A 25606-nucleotide genomic window follows, 5' to 3' on the forward strand; every position below is an offset into this window, starting at 1 on the left:
ACGTACAGGTATATATGCGCTGTAGGAAGAGGGTTTAAGATTTCCACTCTGCAGAGTGCAGAGCGATGTTGTTATACGTGACCAAACGATCCGATCAAAACGACAACAGCACACGCATCATATTATGAAAACATGGACCACATGGCTATGCTGTTACTGCATACAGTATATACAGTATCTCATGCTTGTTCTATACACACATCTGGGGAAAGTACAATCTTTAATGTCATGTATTGATTGATTGAAATGTTTATTTCACAGTATGTGTCAAGATAAAAACTTCTATACTTTGAGGACGGTCCAAGGTTAACCCATTCTGACCTGAGATCAGATTCATACGAGGTTTCCACTGGACGCACACTGGTCTGATAAACCCATTCTGACCTGGGATCAGATTCTAAAAATGTCAGTCGTTCTTCGATTTTTCAAAAATAGCAGACCTACAAATAGGTGCACTCGGTGGCGCGCTATGAGCTTGTAGATCTGCTATATTTCAATAGCTAAAGCATGACATGATGCCCACACCAAAATGGGTTCCCGTTCAGAATGGGTTAAGCATTAAACTGGTTTACAACAGGGTCCACACAGTGCACTGAATTAAAAATGTTGGGGGATATAATGTTGCCATACTCAAGGTCATCAGCAATCATTGCGAACGCAGTGAGCACTTACTATGAGACCTAGCAGATCATGTCTGTCTGTCTGTCTGTCTGTCTGTCTGTCTGTCTGTCTGTCTGTCTGTCTGTCTGTCTGTCTGTCTGTCTGTCTGTCTGTCTGTGTGTCTGTCCCGCTATCCAAATATGGAGTGTGTTGCATCAGCAATCACTCAGCTCCATATATGGGCACAAAATGGGCCAGGTCCACTCAGCTCCATATATGGGCACAAAAGGGGCCAGGTCCACTCAGCTCCATATATGGGCACAAAAGGGGCCAGGTCCACATATACAGTAACAGCGGGACAGACACACAGACAGACAGACAGACAGACAGACAGACAGACAGACATGATCTGCAGGGTCTCAGCTGCGTTCGCTTCCCGCGTTTGCGCGTCTTACTGGTTATCAAATACTGGTAATATCGCGATATATCGATAATTACGCCAAGTGTAATAGTGATTCAATAATAAGAATAGTTTAATTTTAAGGAACCCAAACCCATATATAGGCATTATGGAGATTTGATCAAAACCGCCAAACCCACCAATATGTCCATTGATGACATCAGGGTTTCCATATATTGGCATAAAAGGGATAGACAGGCAGACAGGGATAAAATAAATCACACTGTGTGAAGTGAGGGGCGCTCTTGTCATCATAAATCAACATACATACATTTCAGCCAATCACAATTGGCGTCCTCACTTTTCTGCCCTCGCTTTTTCATCCTATACATTACTAAACCAATCATCGCTAAGGGTTGCTCAGCCAATCAAATCATCGCTATGAGGTGCTCAGCCAATCAAATCATTGGGGGTTCACGCAAACACTCAAAGCTGGGCATACAGAGATATATCAATGTAAGGGCATAAACAGAACACAGTTCAAAGCCTCTAAGCCAATAACCATACAAGGAACTGTGACATAACTGTGACATCACTGTCACATCGACACCTAAATAAAAGGGAGACAGTGTATGGATTTCATTTAGTTTGAATTAAGTGTTGGTTTCAGGTCATATAACAGGATCTGAGAATAAGTTATAGGCAAGTCTTCTTAATTCTCTTTTCAGTAGTGACTCAAATTGCACAAACATGCAGATCTTTGTGAAGACCCTCACTGGTAAGACCATCACTTTGGAGGTTGAACCAAGTGATAACATAGAAAACGTCAAGGCCAAAATCCAGGACAAGGAAGGGATCCCTCCTGACCAGCAGAGGCTGATCTTTGCTGGCAAGCAACTCGAAGACGGACGCACCCTTTCTGACTACAACATCCAGAAGGAATCCACACTTCATCTTGTGTTGCGTCTGAGGGGAGGTATGCAGATCTTCGTCAAGACCCTCACTGGTAAGACCATCACTTTGGAGGTTGAACCAAGTGATAACATAGAAAATGTTAAGGCGAAGATTCAAGACAAAGAAGGCATCCCTCCTGATCAGCAGAGGCTGATCTTCGCTGGCAAGCAACTGGAAGATGGACGCACCCTTTCTGACTACAACATCCAGAAGGAATCCACACTTCACCTTGTGCTGCGTCTGAGGGGAGGGATGCAGATTTTCGTCAAGACCCTTACCGGCAAAACCATCACCCTGGAGGTTGAACCAAGTGATAACATTGAGAATGTTAAGGCGAAGATACAAGATAAAGAAGGCATTCCTCCTGACCAACAGAGGCTCATCTTCGCTGGGAAGCAACTGGAAGATGGACGCACCCTTTCTGACTACAACATCCAGAAGGAATCCACACTTCACCTCGTGCTTCGTCTCAGGGGAGGTATGCAAATCTTTGTGAAGACCCTCACTGGTAAGACCATCACTTTGGAGGTTGAACCAAGTGATAACATTGAGAATGTTAAGGCCAAGATCCAGGACAAGGAAGGTATCCCTCCTGACCAGCAAAGGCTCATCTTCGCTGGAAAGCAACTCGAAGACGGACGCACCCTTTCTGACTACAACATCCAGAAGGAATCCACACTTCACCTTGTGCTTCGTCTCAGGGGAGGTATGCAGATCTTTGTGAAGACCCTCACTGGTAAGACCATCACTTTGGAGGTTGAACCAAGTGATAACATTGAGAATGTTAAGGCCAAGATCCAGGACAAAGAAGGCATTCCTCCTGACCAACAGAGGCTCATCTTCGCTGGGAAGCAACTCGAAGACGGACGCACCCTTTCTGACTACAACATCCAGAAGGAATCCACACTTCACCTCGTGCTTCGTCTCAGGGGAGGGATGCAGATCTTTGTCAAGACCCTCACTGGTAAGACCATCACCCTCGAAGTTGAACCAAGTGATAACATAGAAAACGTCAAGGCCAAGATCCAGGACAAGGAAGGTATTCCTCCTGACCAGCAAAGGCTAATCTTTGCTGGAAAGCAACTGGAAGATGGGCGCACCCTTTCTGACTACAATATCCAGAAGGAATCCACACTTCACCTTGTGCTGCGTCTGAGGGGAGGGATGCAGATTTTCGTCAAGACCCTTACCGGCAAAACCATCACCCTGGAGGTTGAACCAAGTGATAACATTGAGAACGTTAAGGCGAAGATACAAGATAAAGAAGGCATTCCTCCTGACCAGCAAAGGCTCATCTTTGCTGGAAAGCAACTGGAAGATGGACGCACCCTTTCTGACTACAACATCCAGAAGGAATCCACCCTTCACCTCGTGCTGCGACTGAGGGGTGGGCAGTAAATGACTCCATACTTACTCCAAAAATATATTGCCAATAATATATTGAACAAAAAGAATAAATCAATAAAATGAATAAAAATATGTCAATCCATGTGAATCAAGATATTGCACATTGGATTCTAAAACATAAAGCAAAACTGTAATACCATTAAAAAAAAACCTGGGTGGGGTGCCTCACTGATTAATACCATGATATAATACATACAGTCAGCTGTTCCCACCAAGGCCAATAATAACAAAACATAATCAATAAATAATCAATCACCAATAAATACAACAAAAAATATGCCTCTCAAAATCCAACCCTACGTCCTCGTCGTGAGAGGTGGAAGCTACTAACGGGGCTCTGGTAGAACTATAATCTATAATCACCTGTATTGATCTCACTCAGAATGCAATCCCCAAAGTGACCGAGTGAGATGTGCTGAGTGCAGTGTTCATTTAGTCGACTAAAACTAAGACGACATTTTTTCATCGACTACCTTTTGACACTGACTGAAACTAAATGGAAACTAAATAAAAACTAAGCTATGATGACTAAGACTAAGACTATAAATATACTCACAATTTCGTCAAAAAGAAAACAAAAACTACTTATGTTAGGGGCTAGTGGACAAGAGATCCAGTATAAGTCATTTTACAATTAGTTGCATGCTGAAAATAGCCGATCTACAAGCTCACAACGCATCACGCTGCGAAGATCTAAAATCTTATGACATTTAGTCAACTAAAACTAGACTAACACTAAAACATTCCAGGTGACTAAAATGGGACTAAAACTAAATGAAAACTATTCAAGAGACTATGACTAAAACTAAAATCAAAATTTGCTGCCAAAAACAACACGGGCTGAGTCGGCAGTAGGTTCACGAATCAAGAATAAAGAATAACTTTATTTGCCATTTTCCCCCATGTACTTGCATAAAGAACATGAAATAAAGAATCACTCCATTTGTCATTTTCCGCCATAAAGAACATGAAATACAAGTTAAGTCTGTAACGAAGGCTTTCACCTAGAGCTCCATATAGGGAGGAAAAAAACGGTCAAAATGACCTCTCAGTCATGCTAGTCTATATATATATATATATATATATATATATATATATATATATATATATATATATATATACACACCGTATATCTAGGTGTCAGTCTATGGGTGTGCCCCGAGATTTTTAGGCTATATGAAAAGTGTGCCCTGGAGTATTGAATACTCTAATACTAGGCCCACGTAAAAGCAGACATATCTTACAATCTATGTAGTCTTTTGGGGTGTCTTAGGGTGACCAAAATGTCCTCTTTCACCTCCTCTCAAATCAATACCTTTCCCCTTTGTCCACCCACTCGCTGCAGGGATTCAGTACCGAAAAGACTCGCAGTGAAACGCCCATTCCTTGTTATTATTCTGGCTTTCACTCCATACAGAGAGAGAAATGCGCTCTCTTTTGGCCCCAAACAATCTGGCCTGGGATTCATATTGTCCCTTAAAATGTCTCTGTGTTGTGCTTTTTGTTCCACAGACCATTTCCCATCCCTTCATTCTGTAAGTGCCTCGCATTGAATATAATGCAAAATTCATGCGAATGCCATTTCATTTCACAGATGAATTGCGCTAAATAAAAAATAAAATCATCGCGGTCAGGACAAAATGGGAAGCTGAGCCGTATTGTACAAAACTCAACCTGTCCACCTAGCTATACTTTAAGTGTCAATCACAAATCACTAATAGTGTGCACAAGGCATTTGTGATGATTGGTCCAGTGGTTTGATAAAGATTAGCTGTGGACACACACACACACACACACACACACACACACACGCGCGCGCGCGGAAACCATGCAAGGCACCAACCTGCACATCAGGAGCAATTAGGGGTTCAGAGTCTTGCTCGAGGACTAAACTTCGACACCGACTCTTGCGGTTACCATCCGGCCACTCTACCCACTGAGCCACCGCCGCAATATTCGTACCTTATAGCAGGGAAATAATGAAGAAATGCACTTAGTTAGTTACATTACACCACTGCCGAGGAAGACCCGGAGAACGGAGGCGGATTGGAACGGGATCATCCGTTGTGGCGCCATTCCTTAACCCAGTGATACTCAACCTCAGGCCCGCAGGCCACATCAGGCCCGCGGGACCATTATGACTGGCCCACCAATGAAAATCTAAAAAAAAATCTGGAAAATGAAATAAAAATAAATAAATCTGAATGAAGTTATCTTTAATTACATTATTATAAGTAATACTATTAGAGTTGTACTATTACTCGAACGAAAATAAAAGCTTGGGGTGGGGGGGAGGGGGAGATGCAATGCAAATTGCGGAAATGGTGGAAATGGAAATTGCGGAAATTGCGGAAATGGAAATTGCGGAAATTGCGGAAATGGTAATTGCGGAAATTGCGGAAATTGCTCTTCACTTATAGCTATCTATTTTCAGGTAGATTGTTTTATTTTACTCAGTCAGCCATATCACTACTCATTTTTTTTCATGAAAAAGGTCATAGCTGGGTAATCTATTTTCAGGCAAATTGTGTTTATTGTATTTTATTTTACTCAGCCATAACAATTTATTTTCTGTTAACCAACTTGCTGGCTGGCAGGCAGGCAGACAGCTACTCATAGACAGGCAGACAGACAGACAGCTACTCATGGAGAATTGGACAGGCAGGCAGTCAGACAGCTACTCATAGACAGGCAGACAGACAGCTACTCATGGAGAATTGGACAGGCAGGCAGACAGCTACTCATGGACAATTGGACAGGCAGGAAGGCAGACAGCTACTCATAGACAGACAGACAGACAGCTACTCATGGACAATTGGACAGGCAGGAAGGCAGACAGCTACTCATAGACAGGCAGACAGACAGCTACTCATGGACAATTAGGCAGGCAGGCAGACAGCTACTCATAGACAGGCAGACAGACAGCTACTCATGGACAATTAGGCAGGCAGGCAGACAGCTACTCAGACAGGCAGACAGACAGCTACTCATGGACAATTGGACAGGCAGGCAGGCAGACAGACAGCTACTCATAGACAGGCAGGCAGACAGCTACTCATAGACAGGCAGACAGTAAGACAGCTACTCATTGACAGACAGACAAATAACTACTCATGGACAGACAGACAGACAGGCAGGCAGGCAGGCAGGCAAAGAGCTACTCATGTTATGTGCAATAATTTGTGCAGTTATGGAAACAGCTCTTTGTGTTTATGCAAGAAAATGTAACACATTTATTTATTTACATATTGTGTGCATGCACATTGTAGATACATTTTGCGAAAATAAAGCAATTGAAAGAGAGAAGTTATCAAGTATCATTAATGTCGTAATTTTATCTACTGGCCCCTTGCCATTTTTTGTAATGTGGCCCACAGGTAAATCTATTTGAGTATCCCTGCCTTAATGGGAATTCGCCGAAGAAAGCATTGAACGCTCAATGTGAATGAAAACATGCTATACTTTATGTAAATTAGCATGCAGGACTTGACATGCTTTGATCACTATTTGCATGCAAACATCCAGTGGACATCCAGTTGATTGATGGGTCCATTCCCGGTAATGTAGTACTGTAAAAAATAAAAACCCAGACATTGTAACACAATTGAATGATGTATAATAACCACCACATGGCACCTGGAATGAGCCCGGCTCTACATCAAAGAGAATCCTGAATTATAATTCAGAAAGAACACGGCGAGTTACATTAGCCAATTACATGAAACATAGAAGATAAAATAACTTGGTATACGATAGATAAAAAGAAAACTCCAGGAGTTACCGGAGAAGTCTCCCCGTTTCTCATCGCCTACTTAACCCATTTTGGGCGGGAATCCATTTTGGTGTTAGCATCATGTTGTGCTTTAGCTATTGAAAAATAGCAGATCTACAAGCTCATAGCGCGCCACCGAGTGGCGCGCTAAGAGCTTGTAGGTCTGCTATTTTCGAAAAATCGAAGAACGACTGACGTAGAAGACATTTTTAGAATCTGATCTCAGGTCAGAATGGAAAACTGTCAGGATGTAGATTGTAGAAGACATTTTTAGAATCTGATCTCAGGTCAGAGTACGACTACTACCTACTACTACTACGTACTACTACGTACTACTAGTATACTACTACTACTACTACTACTATTATAATGTTTTCAGCTTCAGCTTGAGGCAAGGGAGGGAGAGAGAGTGTCCTGTTTTTCTTCACGGGCTCTGTAAATCTCACTGGGACTTTTCTGGTTACATGAAGGTTCTGGAGGTTATCCTGGGTTTAGAACAGAGTAGTACGTAGGCCTATAGTGTTTATAGTGCAATAGAGTGCAATGTCTTCCAGAGACGTGCAGCGTGCGTTAGAGAGGCAGGGGCTGCAATCCCGTAAGAGGGCACTTTCTGACAAAAACTTGCGATACTTAACCCATTCTGACCTGAGATCAGATTCAAACGAGGTTTCCACTGGACACACACTGGTCTGATTAACCCATTCTGACCTGAGATCAGATTCTAAAAATGTCCGTCGTTCTTAGATTTTTCTTTTACTTTTACTTTTAGTATTTTAAGTACATTTTGATGCCGATACTTTTGTACTTTTACTCAAGTACATTTTCAATTCTGTACTTTTACTTGTAACGAAGTACTTCTAAATTGCAGTTTTGGTACTTTTACTTAAGTAAAACAATTGAGTACTTTTTCCACCACTGGGTAGATGTGGATCATTGGAATTGGAATGTAGATTTTGGATTTTCCCCCAAATCATATACACTAACTAATGTACCCCATCCCTCCATGCCTGCATATTTTACCACTTAAACCACTTGTGAAGCACATATTTTTGTTTATTTAATTTTATTTAGACAAACCACATTGGAAAAACCAGCATGCATCGTTTTTTTATTTTATTTTTTTATTTAACCTTTATTTAACCAGTAAAATCAGATTGAGACTGCGTCTCTTTTACAAGTGGGAACTGGCCAAGAGGCAGAAATAAAAATTACACTTCAATACAACATCATCAAAGTTACATTTTGAACCAGCAAATACAACATCCGTAATACACCTTAAAATACCTATACATAAATACAACAAGTCACCTGTCCTACTTTTTTCTTTTTAGTAGCAGGGCAAAATACACCATACAGTATACACAAATATACACAAACTCCACGAAATTAGCCGATATAATAGATATATAGGCATGAAAATAAGCTAGAACATATCCCGACATGTGCAAGTGTTGGATTGTACACCAAAGATGATCCTTTTGAAAGTTCTCAAAGGAACTTTCAAAGCCAGTGATGAATATTTTCTATCTAACAACTTAAGAGAGAAGAGAACTGACGACAGTGTAGGCAGATCAGAGTTTCCAAGTCCATTTTATTGCAGAGGGTCCTACAAAGACAGCATCGCACAGCCATGGGGCCAGGCCCCATGGACGAGCTCCTTCAGCTTGGGCTTCCAGAGACTCACTCACATTTACAAACATTTCAGTAGACTTTATATAACTCAAGACAAAGACATCAAAAGGAGAATGCAAACCCCCACTGTCCACTATATGGTAATATTCACCAGGAAGAAGGTACAGGGAGAACAGTAGGTGTTTGCTATCAATCAGCTGCTATCAACAGGCCAGATCCACTTAGCATACAGGGACCCCTGTTGCTGTCCATGCATCCTGTCCAGAGTCCAGACATGCCTGACTCTCATTTGTTGAGAGTCAACTTAGAGCAGTTATTTAAGCTATATTTAATGTGAATTGTAGTTCCAATATACATCACCAGTTTTTGCATTAAATGACAGGTGTTTTACAACACCTGTCGCTTTCTTTCTAAATAGAGAATAAAATACTGTAATCTAAAACCCTGCAGTCAAATTACGGGCAATTAAACATCACTATAATGGAATCCAGACGCAATACGTGGACTATAAAACAAAGGCAACATAATTATAATAATTCCAATAAAGCAGTCACTTATCTATTCATGTGAGCACTGCTGTTTTGATTTGAACCATTATTTGAGCCCTCTGTTAACACATTCAGCATTGTGTTGCCTTCCAGGCTACTGAGGCTAGTGTTTGTACAGGCTTTATTTTCTGTAGTATTAATGTGTGCCTATTAAGCGACCCTAGGTTAAAGTGACCCAAGCCTGCTTGATTGTACCTGATTGATTGTCACCTGTGTAAGCTGCATTGAGGGGTAATCAGTACAATGAGACTCCATGTGAGTGAGGGTGAGGGAGAGCAGGCAGAAAAATGTTTGCTGTGAAGAGAGAGGCTAGCTGTGCTGTTTGACACTATACAGGAGCATTGTTTGTATGAGTAATGTTTATTTCCATTTAATGCAAAGAATGTTTGGATTTAGACAGGATTGTTGATTTTGGTTTGATTATTTAAAGGTATATTCAGTGATTTCACTCAAAAAACCTTAGGTTTCGTTTTTGGCTGGGACCTAAGCCTTTCATCCAATCAGGATAGAGAGCCAAAAACGAAACCTAATGTTTTTTGACCCCCCCAGGGGTTAACTGGGGACAGGGAGGAACTCCTTATATGGTCAGCACACTCTATAGTAGAGAGGATTATCACAAAAAAATGATGAGTGATATTTGAATTAAGTGAAATCACTGAATATACCTTTAAATGCCAATTGTTTAACTGCTTTTTGACGACTGTATACATTATACTGTAGCGTTTTGTAGCAGTTTGGTAGACTATTTTCAAAGGTCTGTATAATTGCATTTATCTATGTGACTCTTAACCCATTCTGACCTGAGATCAGATTCTAAAAAATGTCAGTCGTTCTTCGATTTTTCAAAAATAGCAGACCTACAAGCTCGTAGCGCGCCACTCGGTGGCGCGCTATGAGCTTGTAGATCTGCTATTTTTCAATAGCTAAAGCATAACATGATGCTAACACCAAAATGGGTTCCCGTTCAGAAGGGGTTAACAGTCGATTGTATTTGTACATTTTACTGTACTACAGTTTCACTCCTGACAAAGATCAGTAAAAAAGGCAGCAAGACGCCTCATTCCTGACTCCTGTCTCTTTGAATGGACTTTGGCTGGCTGCCTAATTGTCGTTACAACACCTCAGTGGGGGCAGTACAAGCATTATAATATACTTCATCTATTTCAAAATAGCAGATCTACAAGCTCAGAGCACGGCACTGAGTGCCTATATGAGCTTGCCAAACAGTGTCATTGTCCCTGGTGCTGAAGAGTGCAAAGCAACAGTGTCATTGTCCATGGTGCTGATGGGTGTAAAGTAAAGCAACATGTGTGGGTGTGTGTGTATTCTACAAGGTGTCAACGCGATGCAGCACGACGTGTTGAGACCTTGTAGATCCGCTATTGTCGCTATGTTTGGGCTTGGGGTAATTAGTCCAGCACATGATGCGAGAGACATTATAATTTGGAACCTATTTGAATATTCAACTCAACAATTAAGTAGCATCTTCCTATCTCTCTCTCTCTCTCTCTCTCTCTCTCTCTCTCTCAATTCAGTTTTCAATTCAAAGGAGCTTTATTGGCATGAGATAACATACGTTTACATATATTGCCCAAAGCAAGTGTCAAGAAAATACAATAAAAACAGTAGGAAATGGGGGAAAGTACAGGCCTGTATCCAGTTGGAGGGCGTACAGCATTTTGTAAACAAGCATCGTTGTTAATATATAGGCCTACATCTTTTACAGCTTTTCTTTTAAACAAACATCTCCAGACTATTTAAATAGTGTACCAAAAAAAAGCTTAGATTCAAGATTATGTTTAATCCATTCTGGGTGGGGACCCCTTTTGGTGTTATAGCATTATGTTACTGTATATGCTTTAGCTATTGAAAAATAGCAGATCTACAAGCGCATAGCGTGCCACCGAGTGGCGCGCTACGAGCTTGTAGGTCTGCTAATTTTGAAAAATCTAAGAACGACTGACATAGAAACATAGGCTTTTTCAGAAAACTGTCAGGATGTAGAAGAACATTTTTTAGAATCTGATCTCAGGTCAGAATGGGTTAAAGGTATAGCAGCTCTGTTTACATGTGCAGTAGGTATCTCTCTCTCTCTCTCTCTCTCTCTCTCTCTCAGGCAGCAGTTGCTGTGCTTTAGCGAGATGTAATTCACAACGTATTGCTTTCACTGTGTCCTTAGACCATTCTTTAATTGTTATCTTTCGTTCACTAACACCTTCCATCCATCACCGCATGCTCCTGCAGTGTGCGTGTGTTTGTGTGCGTGCGCCTGTGTGTGTGTGTGTGCGCGTGCGTGTGTGTGTGTGTGTGTGCGCGCACGTGTGTGTGTTGTGTCTTTCAGAATGACTGTGGCCGGTGGGTATTTTCTTCTCTTTTGTTTCAGAGAGCAGGGAAACCATTTTTATTTCCCACCACTTGGTGGCACTGTGGCACTATAAGAAGAACAATGTAATTGTTTCATTTATTATATATTTTTGTATTAATTATTTTATAAAGAAGAAAGAGGAAAGAGAGAGAGGGGGAGAAGTACAGGGCGAGAGAGGATAGGGACAGGGGAGGGTGAGACGGGGGCAAAATGGCCATGAGAAAGCGAGTCATGGAGGGATAGTAGGCTATCCCATTCTGAACGGGAACCCATTTTTGGTGTTAGCATCATGTTATTCTTTAGCTATTGAAAAATAGCAGATCTACAAGCTCATAGCGCGCCACCGAGTGGCGCGCTACGAGCTTGTAGGTCTGCTATTTTTGGGAAAATCGAAGAACGACTGACAGTTTTAGAATCTGATCTCAGGTCAGAATGGGTTAATAATCAGACCAGTGTGTGTCCAGTGGAAACCTCGTATGAATCTGATCTCAGGTCAGAATGGGCTATATTGTGTTTGGAGAGAGACACCTGCACCCCTCAGACACACAGAGAGAATGCGAGGACATTTGGATTTTTTTTTTGCTAATAGCCTTTCCATGTACAAGTCTAATGTCAGGGTGACACCGACATCTAGGTTGATACAAAATAAAGAAATAATAAAATAAAAAACTGAATAACCGTAGCTGGCTGCATGGGCCTCGTTCCAACAAACCCATCCTCCCCAAAAACTGACCCCGCCAATTCTTTGCAGACTTTAGTTGGTATGTCTGATTTTCTTGGAGAAGCGGCAGTAATTTAACCCACTTTAGACCAGATAATTAACTGATTCTACAAAATGTCTTCTTCTTCTTAAAAACCCTATATGTTTCTATATCAGTGGTTCTCAAGCTATTTCATGTCAAGGACCCCCAGAATTATTATGTAATTGGCCGCGGACCCCGATCTCAAAATATTATTGTTCCAGGGACCCCTAACCCCAGAAGCAAAGATTTGAGTTAAAAAGACGTTCGCTGTGAATGCATATATTCAAAGATTTGCGACACACTTTCACGATTAAACAAAAATAGCAGATCTACACGCTCGTAGTAGTAGTAGTAGTAGCTTGTAGATCTGCTATTTTTTCAACGGCTAAAGTTAAAAAAAATGAATGGTTAAAGTGTTTAAACACTATATAAATATGCGTTCGTTCCCGTCCCAAAGGGGTTAACACAAGCGAGCTCTGTATGGTGTTATGGGATTAATATTTCTGCCTCGTGCTCCACTGCTTACATTCTCCAGGGAAACAAGGAGGGGGAAAATGACATACAAAAAAAAAGAGAGAGAGACATTATAATTTGGAAGCTATTTGAATATTCAACCCAACAAGTATCCTCTTCCTGTTGATATACTTATTTCAACATCTCAACAGACAGAGTCAGAGTTTTATATTATACGATCTGGATCTGGATCATACGGGAATCATTCACAGACCTCACGCCCTGTGAGCTTGTAGATCGGCTATTTTATCGTATTATGCCCTGTATCTTGCGCCACCCCTTACCCCTTATCCCTAAACGTATTTGCCATTTTTTACTATTTAAAACGGTACAAATAGCCAATCTACAAGCCAACAACGTGTCGATGTAGATTGGCTAGTTGAACTATTTTCAAATGTTTTAAAATAGTAAAGAATGGCAAATAGGTTTAGGGATAAGTTTAGGGGTAAGGGGTAAGGGGATAAGGGTTTAGGGATGAGGGGTAAGGGGTGGCGCAAGATGGAGCCCAATGTGTATATTTATGCTTCTGGTTGAATTTAAGACATGTCATCGTAGAAAATATCAATTTTCAATATGTGTTAAATTGAAAAGATATGCACATTACCGTATATGTTCTGTGTTGGCCTGTTGTAAAATGCCATGTTTTTCTCCCACTATAACTGCAACACATTAGGAACAGTTGGCATGTAGATTTTGGACTAAAGGTGAATCATCCCTATGTTGTGTTGATCTGTGAATGCGGCCGCAACACCCGGTGAAGACTGTCAGCGAAGTCTTCACTTCATTCCCCGCTTTGCTAAAAAAAAGGGGGAAAGCCTGCATGTGAACAAGGTTAAAACTATACTGACATTCACTGCCTGAGCCTATTATGTTTGTGTTGTATATGGCTGGACTGCAGAAGTGAGGCCATCCCTATGAGAGCAAATATCTCTCACTGACTGACTGACTGACTGACTGACTGACTGACTGACTGACTGACTGACACACTGACACTGACGGACGGACGGACTGACGGACGGACGGACGGACGGACGGACGGACGGACTGACGGACGGACTGACGGACTGACGGACTACCCGGGTATACCATTGATCAGTTGTTTGGGCTAACGGACAACAAACTAACCCATTGCAGATTGTAGCCCATATATTCTACCCTAATGACAGACCCTTTCCTGTCATTTCCAGGGCTCTGCAATGGGAGCATTTCACTCTCATGTATATAGATATGTGAAGCACACAGTGTGCAAGTAGAGTAAATTAACTTTGGCCAAAAGTAATTAATCTGTCTTTGTAAACAGAATCCTCCATTATAACCCCCCCCACCACCACCACCACAATGCCCTTTCTTAATAGAAAACAATTGCAAAACAATATTGGCATCCATTTGCATTATTACAGTAGCTGTAATTGTCCCTGCAAGGCTGCAAGAAGGGTATAGAAAGTCTGTCTGTCTGTTTGTCTGTCTGTCCCAAACCTCACCAATGGGTCACCCACCATGCATACCTGGCAGTGTATGGTATACCATTGCCTTTTTTAACCAAATACATACATACTGTAAAGGCAGGCGCTGGCGGACACACACACACACGCACACACACACACACACACACACACACACACACACACACACACACACACACACACACACACACACACACACACACACACACACACACACACAGCTGTGACACCGCTAAAGTAATGTATACCTCACATTTCCTGACAGTGATCCACAGCCTTTATGTCCTGGTGGTGCCTCACTGTCAACGTCTAACTACCTCTGTGTGTCAGGATGACTCCGCTCGTATCATGAGCTGATTATCACCATGGAGGATTTCAATATGGAACCACGTCAGGAAACAGGTTTCATCCTCTCTGAGGTCTGTCGCTGCAATTAGGAAGGAATGGAACGGAGTTACTTAGTTCTGACAGACAGGGACGTGCAGAGAGTGTTATATAGAGCAGGGGTTATCAACCCGTGGGTCGCGACCCCTCGGGGGGTCACCAAATTATTTTGGGGGGTCCCCAAATTATTATTTTGTTAAAGTAGAAAAACGTTTTTTTTTTTAAATGGCTGGAAAATGGGAATTAAGAGTTTACATAGTACGTGGTGGCGGTGCATGCATACACTTTCCATGTATGTTTCCAGTATTAATTTATGATATATTTTCTCTATTATTAAGGTTATTTCTTCAGTCAGTTTGTATTGGTGGTGGGGAGGGGGTCACGAGACATTTCCGGGGGTCCCCAGCCAAAAAGGTTGAGAACCCCTGTAAGGGGCAAGGGGCTGAAATCCCGCTAAGAGGGCACTTTTGGACACAAATAGTGAGAAATAGCAGATCTACAAGCTCACAGCGTGTCGCAGCACGACGCGCTGAGAGCTTGTAGATCTGCTATTTGCGGGGGCGCAACCCAGAACTCTTTAGCTAGTGGAGATGCGGCGTGTAATTGGATTTCTAAACGAATTTGTTCAACGCAAAAAGTTCTCCTGAATGCTGCCTTCCGGCATGGCATGAAAGGAGAGGAGGGCATAGTTTACATTTCTTTCACCGTGTAGTAAAATGATGCATTCGTGGTCTGGAGAGGGCAGTTGTTTTACAGACGGGTAAAAGGGCAGGGGCTGAAGCCCCCTTTGATGTCTGTGTTCACGTCCCTGACTCCTGAGTTATGCATAGTATAAGGTTTATTAAATATATTACACATGACCAAGATGCTTGATATTAGAACAAGCTCATCTTGCTTGTTTGGCCTGTTATCTCTCCTACGGAACTGTGGATAAAATTAGGTTGGGGATTTTTTTAATTTTTCATACTGATGATGATTACATGACAGATGAATAACGTGAGGTCATATCGTGTTGTAATATATTGCAGTGACAAATTGTAATATTTGTCTACAGTGGATAATATAATTTCACATCTAGTATAATGCAGAGAAGCTGCTCTCGCGCCGCGTTTGCAATCAAGTTGAGCCTGTAGGCGTGACCTTTGACCTGTAGGCATGACCTTTGGATAGATGGAAACAGCACAGATAATGTCTGCATGAGTCACTTGCCAAGGAAGCTATACTGTATAGTGAGAATGTAACTTTTTCTGACGCACACACTGTGCTTACAAAGGGGGATCTATACTAACTTTTCTCTATTACTTTATCCGATACCAATTAGCTGCTGGCCAAGTCATTAATCAAGTGCACAGTTATATACATAACTTTTAATGGGGGTAAATAATGGAAAACTTTTCTTCTTTTCTTTTTTTTTTTACTTCTAACAATTACATTAAATTGGTCCTTTTTTGTTATTTTTTATCCTGTGATTTTGCAACCCAGCAACCCATTTTTTTCACCCAGTGTCAATTATCTAATGTAATCCTGGGCGTTCTTTCCTCTGCCAACCTGGGGGTAGGGCAGCGGACTGACCTCATGCTTCCTTCTATGCATGAGGAGTCCAAGCTGCTTCTTACCGGAGAGTTTCCCCGGACGGACGTACAGCAGCGCGCATTCAATGGCGCTATAGTGAGAATGAAACTTGTCCCAAATGCTGGTACAGTGAGGCATACACTGTGCTTTATGTCGTATACTAGAAATGGCATAAATACCATTCTAAGCTACTTTACAAAGGAGGATCTATACTAACTTTTCTCTATTACTTTATCCGATACCAATTATAGCTGCTGGCCAAGTCATTAAACAATTAACTGCACAGCCCAAAATATACTTAAGCAATATTACACGAGAGGGTGTGGGTTAACGTGATTATTGCCACGACAGGGATGCGGTCAGGAACGAGACGGAGTCGAGTTCCACAAGCATCACTGAAGTGGCAATAATCACGTTAAACCACACCCTCGAGTGCAATATTGCAATTCTACCACAGTTACCCTTAAAACAAAGAAAATCACTGAAAGAATATATTTTTTTAATGACAGATGTAGTCACTACGACCACAAATGTCCCAATAAACTAGCTAGCCTAGCGACCGAGTTTGCTAGCGCTCTGGGAGAACAGAGCGGCTGAATTCTTTGTTTTGATTAGGTGGTGAATAGTGCTGGTTTAACCACTGGCTAGAAGGCTGTTTCAACCAATCAAATTGCTTCCTCGAAACGACCTGTGGTAGAATTAATTTTCAATGGTGGTAAATAATGGAAAACTGTGATCTGGCTCTAGTTCGGATCTTTATTTCTTTTTGTATTATGGGGGGGGGGGGAGCAGACTGACCTCATGCTTCCTTCTATGCATGAGGAGTCCAAGCTGCTTCTTTACACCTGACAGGGGGGAGTTTCCCCGGCCGGACGTAACGCGTGGAGGAACACGTTATTCCGACCAGTTCCTTTCCCCTCCATCAACCAACAACCACAACCAAACCGATACCGTGCCAACCCATGATCCACACTGTATAGCCTACACTGTACAACACGCTAATTACACAACATGCAACTCTGATGTATCACATCAGGGTCCGATGCATACCTACCTCCCTGTGGCAGAGCATTAACACATTCTGACCTGAGATCAGATTCTATGAATGTCTTCTACATCCCGACAGTTTTCCATTCTGACCTGAGATCAGATTATATGAATGTCTTCTACATCCCGACAGTTTTACCATTCTGACCATTCTAAAAATGTCTTCTATACATCCTGACAGTTTTCATTCTGACAGTGTTCTGAAAAAGCCATGCTTCTATGTCAGTCGATCTTCGATTTTTCCAAAAATAGCAGACCTAGAAGCTCGTAGCGCGCCACTCGGTGGCGCGCTATGAGCTTGTAGATCTGCTATTTTTCAATAGCTAAACCATATAGCATAATGCTAACACCAAAAGGGGTTCCCCCGTCCAGAAGGGGTTAATCAACGCGTTAGGCAATCAGCGATAATTTATGGCTCGGGCCTGTGTTTCTAAATGATCTCGCTCCTTGGCCTGATTGATCCATTATTTGGTCGTAAGCAGAAAACATGTTTGCGGCATCAATCAAATGATTAATCGGCAATAATTGCTCTGACAGCTGAACATAATGTAGTGCGTGTCGTGTGTGTGTGTGTGTGCGTGTGTGTGTGTGTGTGTGTGTGTGTGTGTGTGTGTGTGTGTGTGTGTGTGTGTGTGTGTGTGTGTGTGTGTGTGTGCGTGTGTGTGTGTGTGTGTGTGTGTGTGTGTGGTTGGAGGAGGGATTGGGAAGGTATAAGCAGGCAGAGGGATGTCGATTGCTGTTGGCTGTTGCCATCTGTCTGTCTGTCCGTCCCACACGCACACACACACACACACACACACACACACACACACACACACACACAGACAGACAGACAGACAGACAGACAGACAGACAGACAGACAGACGCACGCACATACACATGCACATCTATCTATCTATCTATATCATCCGTCTATCCGTTCATTCCGTGAGGTCACGGCTGGCAGATGGAAGCTGTCCCCATCTATCCTCTGACTCCATACATCCTGCATCTCTCTCTCTACGGAGGCACGGACGTCTCTGCATCATTCCACATTAGTCAACCTGCAGCGCCTTCATTCATTCATTCTCCTCTCCTGCATTCTTTATCTCCCTCCTCTCTTTAACACATTCTGACCTGAGATCAGATTCATACGAGGTTTCCACTGCGGACACACACTACTGGTCTGATTAACCCATGACCTGAGATCAGATTAAAAAAAAATGTCAGTCGTTCTTCGATTTTTCAAAAATAGCAGACCTACAACGAATTCCCTCAAAACGATGTTTCTTGACACAGAGAGCAGACGAATTCCCTCGAAACGATGTTTCTTGACACAGAAAGCAGACGAATTAGACGAATTCCCTCGAAACGACGTTTCTTGACACAGAGAGCAGACGAATTCCCTCGAAACGACGTTTCTTGACACAGAGAGCAGACGAATTCCCTCAAAACGACGTTTCCTGACACAGAGAGCAGACGAATTCCCCCGAAACGACGTTTCCTGACACAGAGAGCAGACGAATTCCCTCAAAACGACGTTTCTTGACACAGAGAGCAGACGAATTCCCCCGAAACGACGTTTCCTGACACAGAGAGCAGACGAATTCCCCCGAAACGACGTTTCCTGACACAGAGAGCAGACGAATTCCCCCGAAACGACGTTTCCTGACACAGAGAGCAGACGAATTCCCCCGAAACGACGTTTCCTGACACAGAGAGCAGACGAATTCCCCCGAAACGACGTTTCCTGACACAGAGAGCAGACGAATTCCCTCAAAATGACGTTTCCTGACACAGAGAGCAGACGAATTCCCCCGAAACGACGTTTCCTGACACAGAGAGCAGACGAATTCCCTCAAAACGACGTTTCCTGACACAGAGAGCAGACGAATTCCCTCAAAACGACGTTTCCTGACACAGAGAGCAGACGAATTCCCTCAAAACGACGTTTCCTGACACAGAGAGCAGACGAATTCCCTCAAAACGACGTTTCCTGACACAGAGAGCAGACGAATTCCCTCAAAACGACGTTTCCTGACACAGAGAGCAGACGAATTCCCTCAAAACGACGTTTCCTGACACAGAGAGCAGACGAATTCCCTCAAAACGACGTTTCCTGACACAGAGAGCAGACGAATTCCCTCAAAACGACGTTTCCTGACACAGAGAGCAGACGAATTCCCTCAAAACGACGTTTCCTGACACAGAGAGCAGACGAATTCCCTCAAAACGATGGCCAATTTTTTGCCAAAAGGGGATTTTGTTTCCACCTGAAAAATAATAATACTTTTAGTTACTCCATGGCGCCCTCGACCGATATTGCCCAGAGAATTGCCTCATAGAGAATATTTTTCCTCCGGTGAAAAGAAATCCCTTTCTGGCCAAAAAGTACCGTATATACGTGTGGTGGGGGGCTCAGAGTGCGTCCACTAAGGAAAGTAGGCTTTCTAATGACACAACCCGCCTTTGTTTTGGTGAGTATAGCAAACACTAGTGGTGTCAAAAAATATCGATATGAATCGATAATCGATTTTAACATTAACGATGCGACTACATCGATGCACGTGTGTCTGGATCGGTCAAAATAGCGTCTGCATCGCTCGTTGGTTCGATCCTAAAGCTGCGAATCGATATAATTCAACCAACTGCGGGAAAAACACAGATGTACAAGCCCAAAGCGCTGTGCATTGCGACGGGTAGATACTAGCTTGTAGATCTGCTACTTCCAGCGCAGGACGGGCGCATGCTTATGATGACGCTCTATATGCATCAGCAGCCAGCAACAACAGACGAGCAGTGCACTATAGCAGCATAAACCACTCGTTGTCAGACGGAATACACACGCAGATACGAGTCACGACACAGCATTATTGCACATCTGTGCTTTGCCTTTCATCCACGCTTCTATAGCCTTTTACATTTCATTTCCCATCCACGGGCACAAGCAACGTGATATCAACAGCTTCCACCCGATCTGGATGGTCGTGTTGTTTCTGACGAGGGTAGCAACTAGTTAGCATGGGAGCTAACATTAGTTTAACTCTGGTCCATATCGTTAGAAGGAGTCCTCCTTAATAACTCTATGGTCCATTCGTTCCCCAACCCTCACACTCGATGCTGCGTTTACACGGGCAGACACAAAGACGAATGGGAATATCATTTGGAGCAGGCCAAGCAGCTACTGTACACGTCTGTTTGCATCGACAGTATGACTCAGGGGCGTAACTACCGTGACGCAGACAACGCGACTGCGTGGGGGCCCAGAGGCAAGGGGGGCACACGGCCGCTCACCCGTGCCGTCTGTAAAATAAAATTATAAACACATACAGAGATGCAATGACAGTTGAGTTGAACGAAGTTTGGCGGAGCCTGGTGATGGCTGCTGCTATAGCACACACAGCCACCATACCATGCATTAGGCACACGTGTGATGTGCCCCGCCTCCCCAACAGCTCTGTTAGAGCATAGGGCTGTAGGCTAACAACGTGAACAAGTCAGAAGTGTCTAGTGACTGTGGCGAGTGTGCATGCAGTGGGCTTTCCCAGTCTCGAGTCCCGACAGCCAGGTACGTGCACAAATCACAACTACAACTGTGCAGTGCCCCGCTGATTATAAACCCACACACACATTTTTTACAGGCTGCTGTACATTGCCCCGCACAGCCGCTGCTGTTTCTAAGCCAAAAGCAGGGGGGGGGGGTGCTGTCGTCGGGGGCACTCGCTGATCAGCCTGCGTCGGGGTCCGCTGGCATCTGGTTACGCCACTGGTATGACTGTATCGTTGCGTCTGGTTTCACTGTCCACAGCAGGCAGACATGTCAAAACAATGCACTTCCCAAAGCTCAGAGATATGCCTAATGCCACCACCTATAAGTTCAAACCCAGAATGTCTTTCCCCAGCTATCTCATTCCACTTTCATTTATTTTATTCCATAGTCTTAGTTTTTCTCTTATAAAGTTGTTTTTATTAGTTTTCTAATGTTCCCCTTGAAAAGCGTCTAAGTACTCAGAGAAGCATTATATAAATAATAATATTATCACTATTATTATTTCTACTTTTTAAATTGCCTATTCATTCATTGATTCACTCATATCCAAATCCATTTGAAAAAAAAGCTCACTGATCAGGTCAAATAGGCCTATTGATATGCGATTAAAATGTGATTAATTGAGATTAATTAATCACAAATCCTCCAATTAATTAGATGGTTTTTTTAAGTCCCAACCCTATTCTTTATAGATCTAGCTTCAAATTAAAAATCTAAAAAAGGTTAAATGTGTCAGATCGCACCGTATCGTATCGAATCGCATCGAATCGCATCGAATCGCCTCAAATTCCACAAAATCGAAATCGCATCGAATTCCACCGAATCGAATCGAATTCGAATCGTTCTGTACTATAAATGTATCGTCTCTGAATCGCATCGTAGCCCATGCATATCGATACGTATCGAATCGTCTTGTAAAGGAGAGATGCACACCCCTAGCAAACACGTTATTTTTATTTACGCTAAAGTGGAGAGGCTGGTCTGACTTCGATTTGAGATTTCAAACCGAAAGTCCCATAGCCTTATACTGCAGGGCAGAATCGTAGAAGCAGTATAAGGCTATGGACCAGAGCTAGTTTTAGTCTAGCTTTGCCTTTAACTAAATGTCATAAGATTTTAGTCGACTAAATCTACAGTTGATTTTGTCGACAAAAATGTATTTTGGCGTCCATTGATGGCTGATTTTACACTTGGTTGGATACTGAATATAGCCTGCAAGCTCACAACGCATTGCAGCTTGTAGAACTGCACTAGTATAGATCTCCTCTATTCCCTTAGTTAGTATTTAGTTTATCTGCACTATAGGTCTCCACTAGTCCCTCCCTCCCTAACATTTTAGTCTAGTTTTTATTTGTTGACAAAATTGTCAATGTATTTTTGTCTCTGGGTCTTATTTCATGTTAAACAGTAACTTGGGCTTGGCTTGTCCCCTTTCCAGTCCTTTAATTCGTCCATGTGTCCAGCGCGTGGCACACAATTTTCGATTTTCACATTTCACTTTTTCGATTTTCAATTTTTCGATTTTCTATTTTTCGATTTTCAATTTTCGATTTTCACATTTCACACAACAGCGAAAGTAAACGTTCTGCATGAGATAGCTTAGTGTTCTCGTCAGGGGAGGTGGGGGGGGGGGGGGGGGGGGGGGGTTAGCACAACTAATATGCGAGCAGGGCAACCAGATCGTTATTAAGCCATTCTGAATGGGAACCCATTTTGGTATTAGCATCATGTTATTCTTTAGCTTATATTGAAAAATAGCAGATCTACAAGCTCATAGCGCGCCACCGAGTGGCGCGCTACGAGCTTGTAGGTCTGCTATTTTTTGAAAAATCGAAGAACGACTGACATTTTTAGAATCTGATCTCAGGTCAGAATGGGTTAATCAGACCAGTGTGTGTCCAGTGGAAACCTCGTATGAATCTGATCTCAGGTCAGAATGGGTTAAATGCTATTGACATAGCCTGCCTTGACATTTGACTTTCAAGGTCACGGCGTGGTTACATTATGAAGATGTCCTTCGTCATGTGACACCCCCGATGCTTCCTGGTGACAGCTTGATAAGCACACGCACACACACACACACACGCAAGCACACACACACGGGCACGCACACGCACACGCAAGCACACACACATGCGCGATGCTTCCTGTGGTGACAGCTTGACTGGACTGTGGCCTCATGGGAGATGTAGTTATTGATCGGCGTGTCACTGTGGTGGCAGGGAGAGGACTGACACGCGCACGTATGCACGCATGCACGCACGTCACGCACGGCACGGCATGCACGCACACATGCACTCACAGATTTCTGCAGACACATACAAAGCTGCAGTATAAATATACAGTAATACACACGGATGCATATCATTAACAGATGCTCCACTGGTTACACACACACACACACACACACACACACACACACACACACACACACATGCACACACACGTGCGCACACACAGAACCGACAGAACCAATCGGGCAGACAGTGAATGTGGCCCCTGTTCCACGGGAGTTGAAACGGTTCTGCTCTTTATTTTTCCGGCCCAATTTTATAATCCAAATGAATTGGTTCAGATCCCTAAAGCTAAATTCCAATACCCAAAATCTCGGGCACTCGCTCACTCCCACTCGGTCACTCGGGGTCATTCCAGCTTGACCCGGAAATGGTTAACGTTCCGATTGTTAAAGTGCTCCATCGAGGAGGAGAGGAGAGTCGAGTGGAGGAGCTGAGTGGGCTCTCCGAGACCGCATAGAGCGAGTGTACATCAGGTGCAGGCTCGGTGGGGTATTTTGTCTCCTCGCAGCGGATTTCCGCATCACGTGTACATGTTTTTTTCCTTCTCCAGTGACATAAGTCCGCCTCCTCCACGTGTGGTACAGAAAACACTGCTTGAAACCCGATACATGCACCCCCCCCCATCCACCGGCCGGCTGAGTCGCTGACCCAACACACACATACACCGCACGCACTGTGCCTACATGAAAGTGAAAGGACCACAACAAGCCACTGGCTTTATTGCGCTGTGTGATATAAGCATAATAAAAGTAGGATATATAAATCAGGCCGGCTATATTGTGCGCACCTCAAAAGCTATAGTTAATTTATCTCTGTGCATGCCTGAATGCACAGACTGCTATGAATGACGGTGACAAAAATCTATTAATTTATATGTGGACTGAACTGAATATGTAAGTCAGAGAGACTATACCTAATTCCTGTTATAGTGTCCGTTATTTGCAAAGTCCGTCGGAGGAGGACTGACTGTCAGGACTGTCCGATTCTAGAGGGAAATTCGACCACCACTCTGTCTTCGCATCGAATCCTCTCCTCCTCCTCTCCTCCTCGCTGGGGGCGGAGCCGAGGAGCGAGTGGAGGACGCGAGGAGAGTGAGCGAGTGTGAAAGTTGCGGTATTGGAATGTAGCTTATAAATTGGTTCAGAATTGACCTATAGGCTATAGCAAAGCCCCTCCCCTTAAACTGCTATGGTCCAATCACAGCTAAGCATAACAGGGGTTATACTAGAGTGTAGAGTAGGAGAGTAGCGGCACGCTTTGATCTCGCCACAAAGCGTGTGACCTATGGGCTATAGTTCCACACATTGCTCCTATATGGCTGGAACTATCCCATTGAGACAAAGCAGGTGCCTATGGGCTATAGTTCCAAACATTGCTCCTATGGCTGGAACTATCCCATTGAGACAAAGCGGGTGCCTATGGGCTATAGTTCCAAACATTGCTCCTATGGCTGGAACTATCCCATTGAGACAAAGCGGGTGCCTATGGGCTATAGTTCCAAACATTGCTCCTATGGCTGGAACTATCCCATTGAGACAAAGCGGGGTGCCTATATGGGCCATAGTTCCAAACATTGCTCCTATGGCTGGAACTATCCCATTGAGATAAAATGAGCACTTCCACATTCCATTGTTACAATGGGTTTCAACGCTAGTGTCGCCACTCTCTTACTATATTACTCTGGGTTAGACAAACCTCTCCACCAATAGTTTTACTCTATGATAAAAAAAGACAAATGTGTACAGTATGTTTTGTTTGTATTTAGTTTGTTTATGGGATATGTTGCATCTCAAGGGGCTGATGTCCCTTCAATAAAAATCTGAATGTCATGCACACATTTTTCCAGTGCATATGGCAGGCCTTGTTGTTGACGGATTTGCAAGAGATTTTGAAGGTCTGGTTCCAAAAGGCTGGCAAAGTATCGTGGTGTCTCTGCTATAATTGGCAGCCTTCCATCATATCTGGCGGAGACGCTGTTACTTATACCCATAGAGTACTGAGTACTGTTACCTATACCCATAGAGTACTGAGTGACTATTGTGCCTATATTGTATCATGAAAACACATACCATGATTTTGCAGATGTAACTCTAATGCACCTACGTGTATAATATTTGTGTCCTTGTATGCATATCCTTTGTGTGGACATAGGGATTGTGCGTGCATGCATGCGTGCGTGACTGACTGACTGACTGACTGACTGACTATTATCTCATTATATTATATTATCTCGTGCCTATGTGTATGCACATGCACTTTTATGATCTACCTTAAAGTGTAACTTTAACTTTAACGCCTGCACTTTAATGGTTGTGTGCACCTCTGTACTCTGGTATCCGCTATGTGAACTGTTTGTTTGTTTGTACTGTTTCATTGTTT

The 25606-nt window shown here is 43.1% G+C and overlaps 1 protein-coding gene across 1 annotated transcript; it reads left to right on the top strand.

Annotated features, from left to right (window-relative positions):
• Positions 1-1750: 1750 nt before the first annotated feature.
• Positions 1751-3352, top strand: LOC308312442 (polyubiquitin-C-like; the record flags this gene model as incomplete). The annotated part of the gene is made up of 1 exon (XM_080759048.1): positions 1751-3352. One exon carries the CDS (start codon positions 1751-1753, stop codon positions 3350-3352), a length of 1602 nt encoding a protein of 533 aa, XP_080615174.1.
• Between the last annotated feature and the right edge of the window lie 22254 nt (positions 3353-25606).

The sequence above is a fragment of the Protomyctophum bolini genome, assembly GCF_963924005.1.
Source record: "Protomyctophum bolini genome assembly, chromosome: 3".
NCBI classification, from domain to species: Eukaryota; Metazoa; Chordata; class Actinopteri; order Myctophiformes; family Myctophidae; genus Protomyctophum; species Protomyctophum bolini.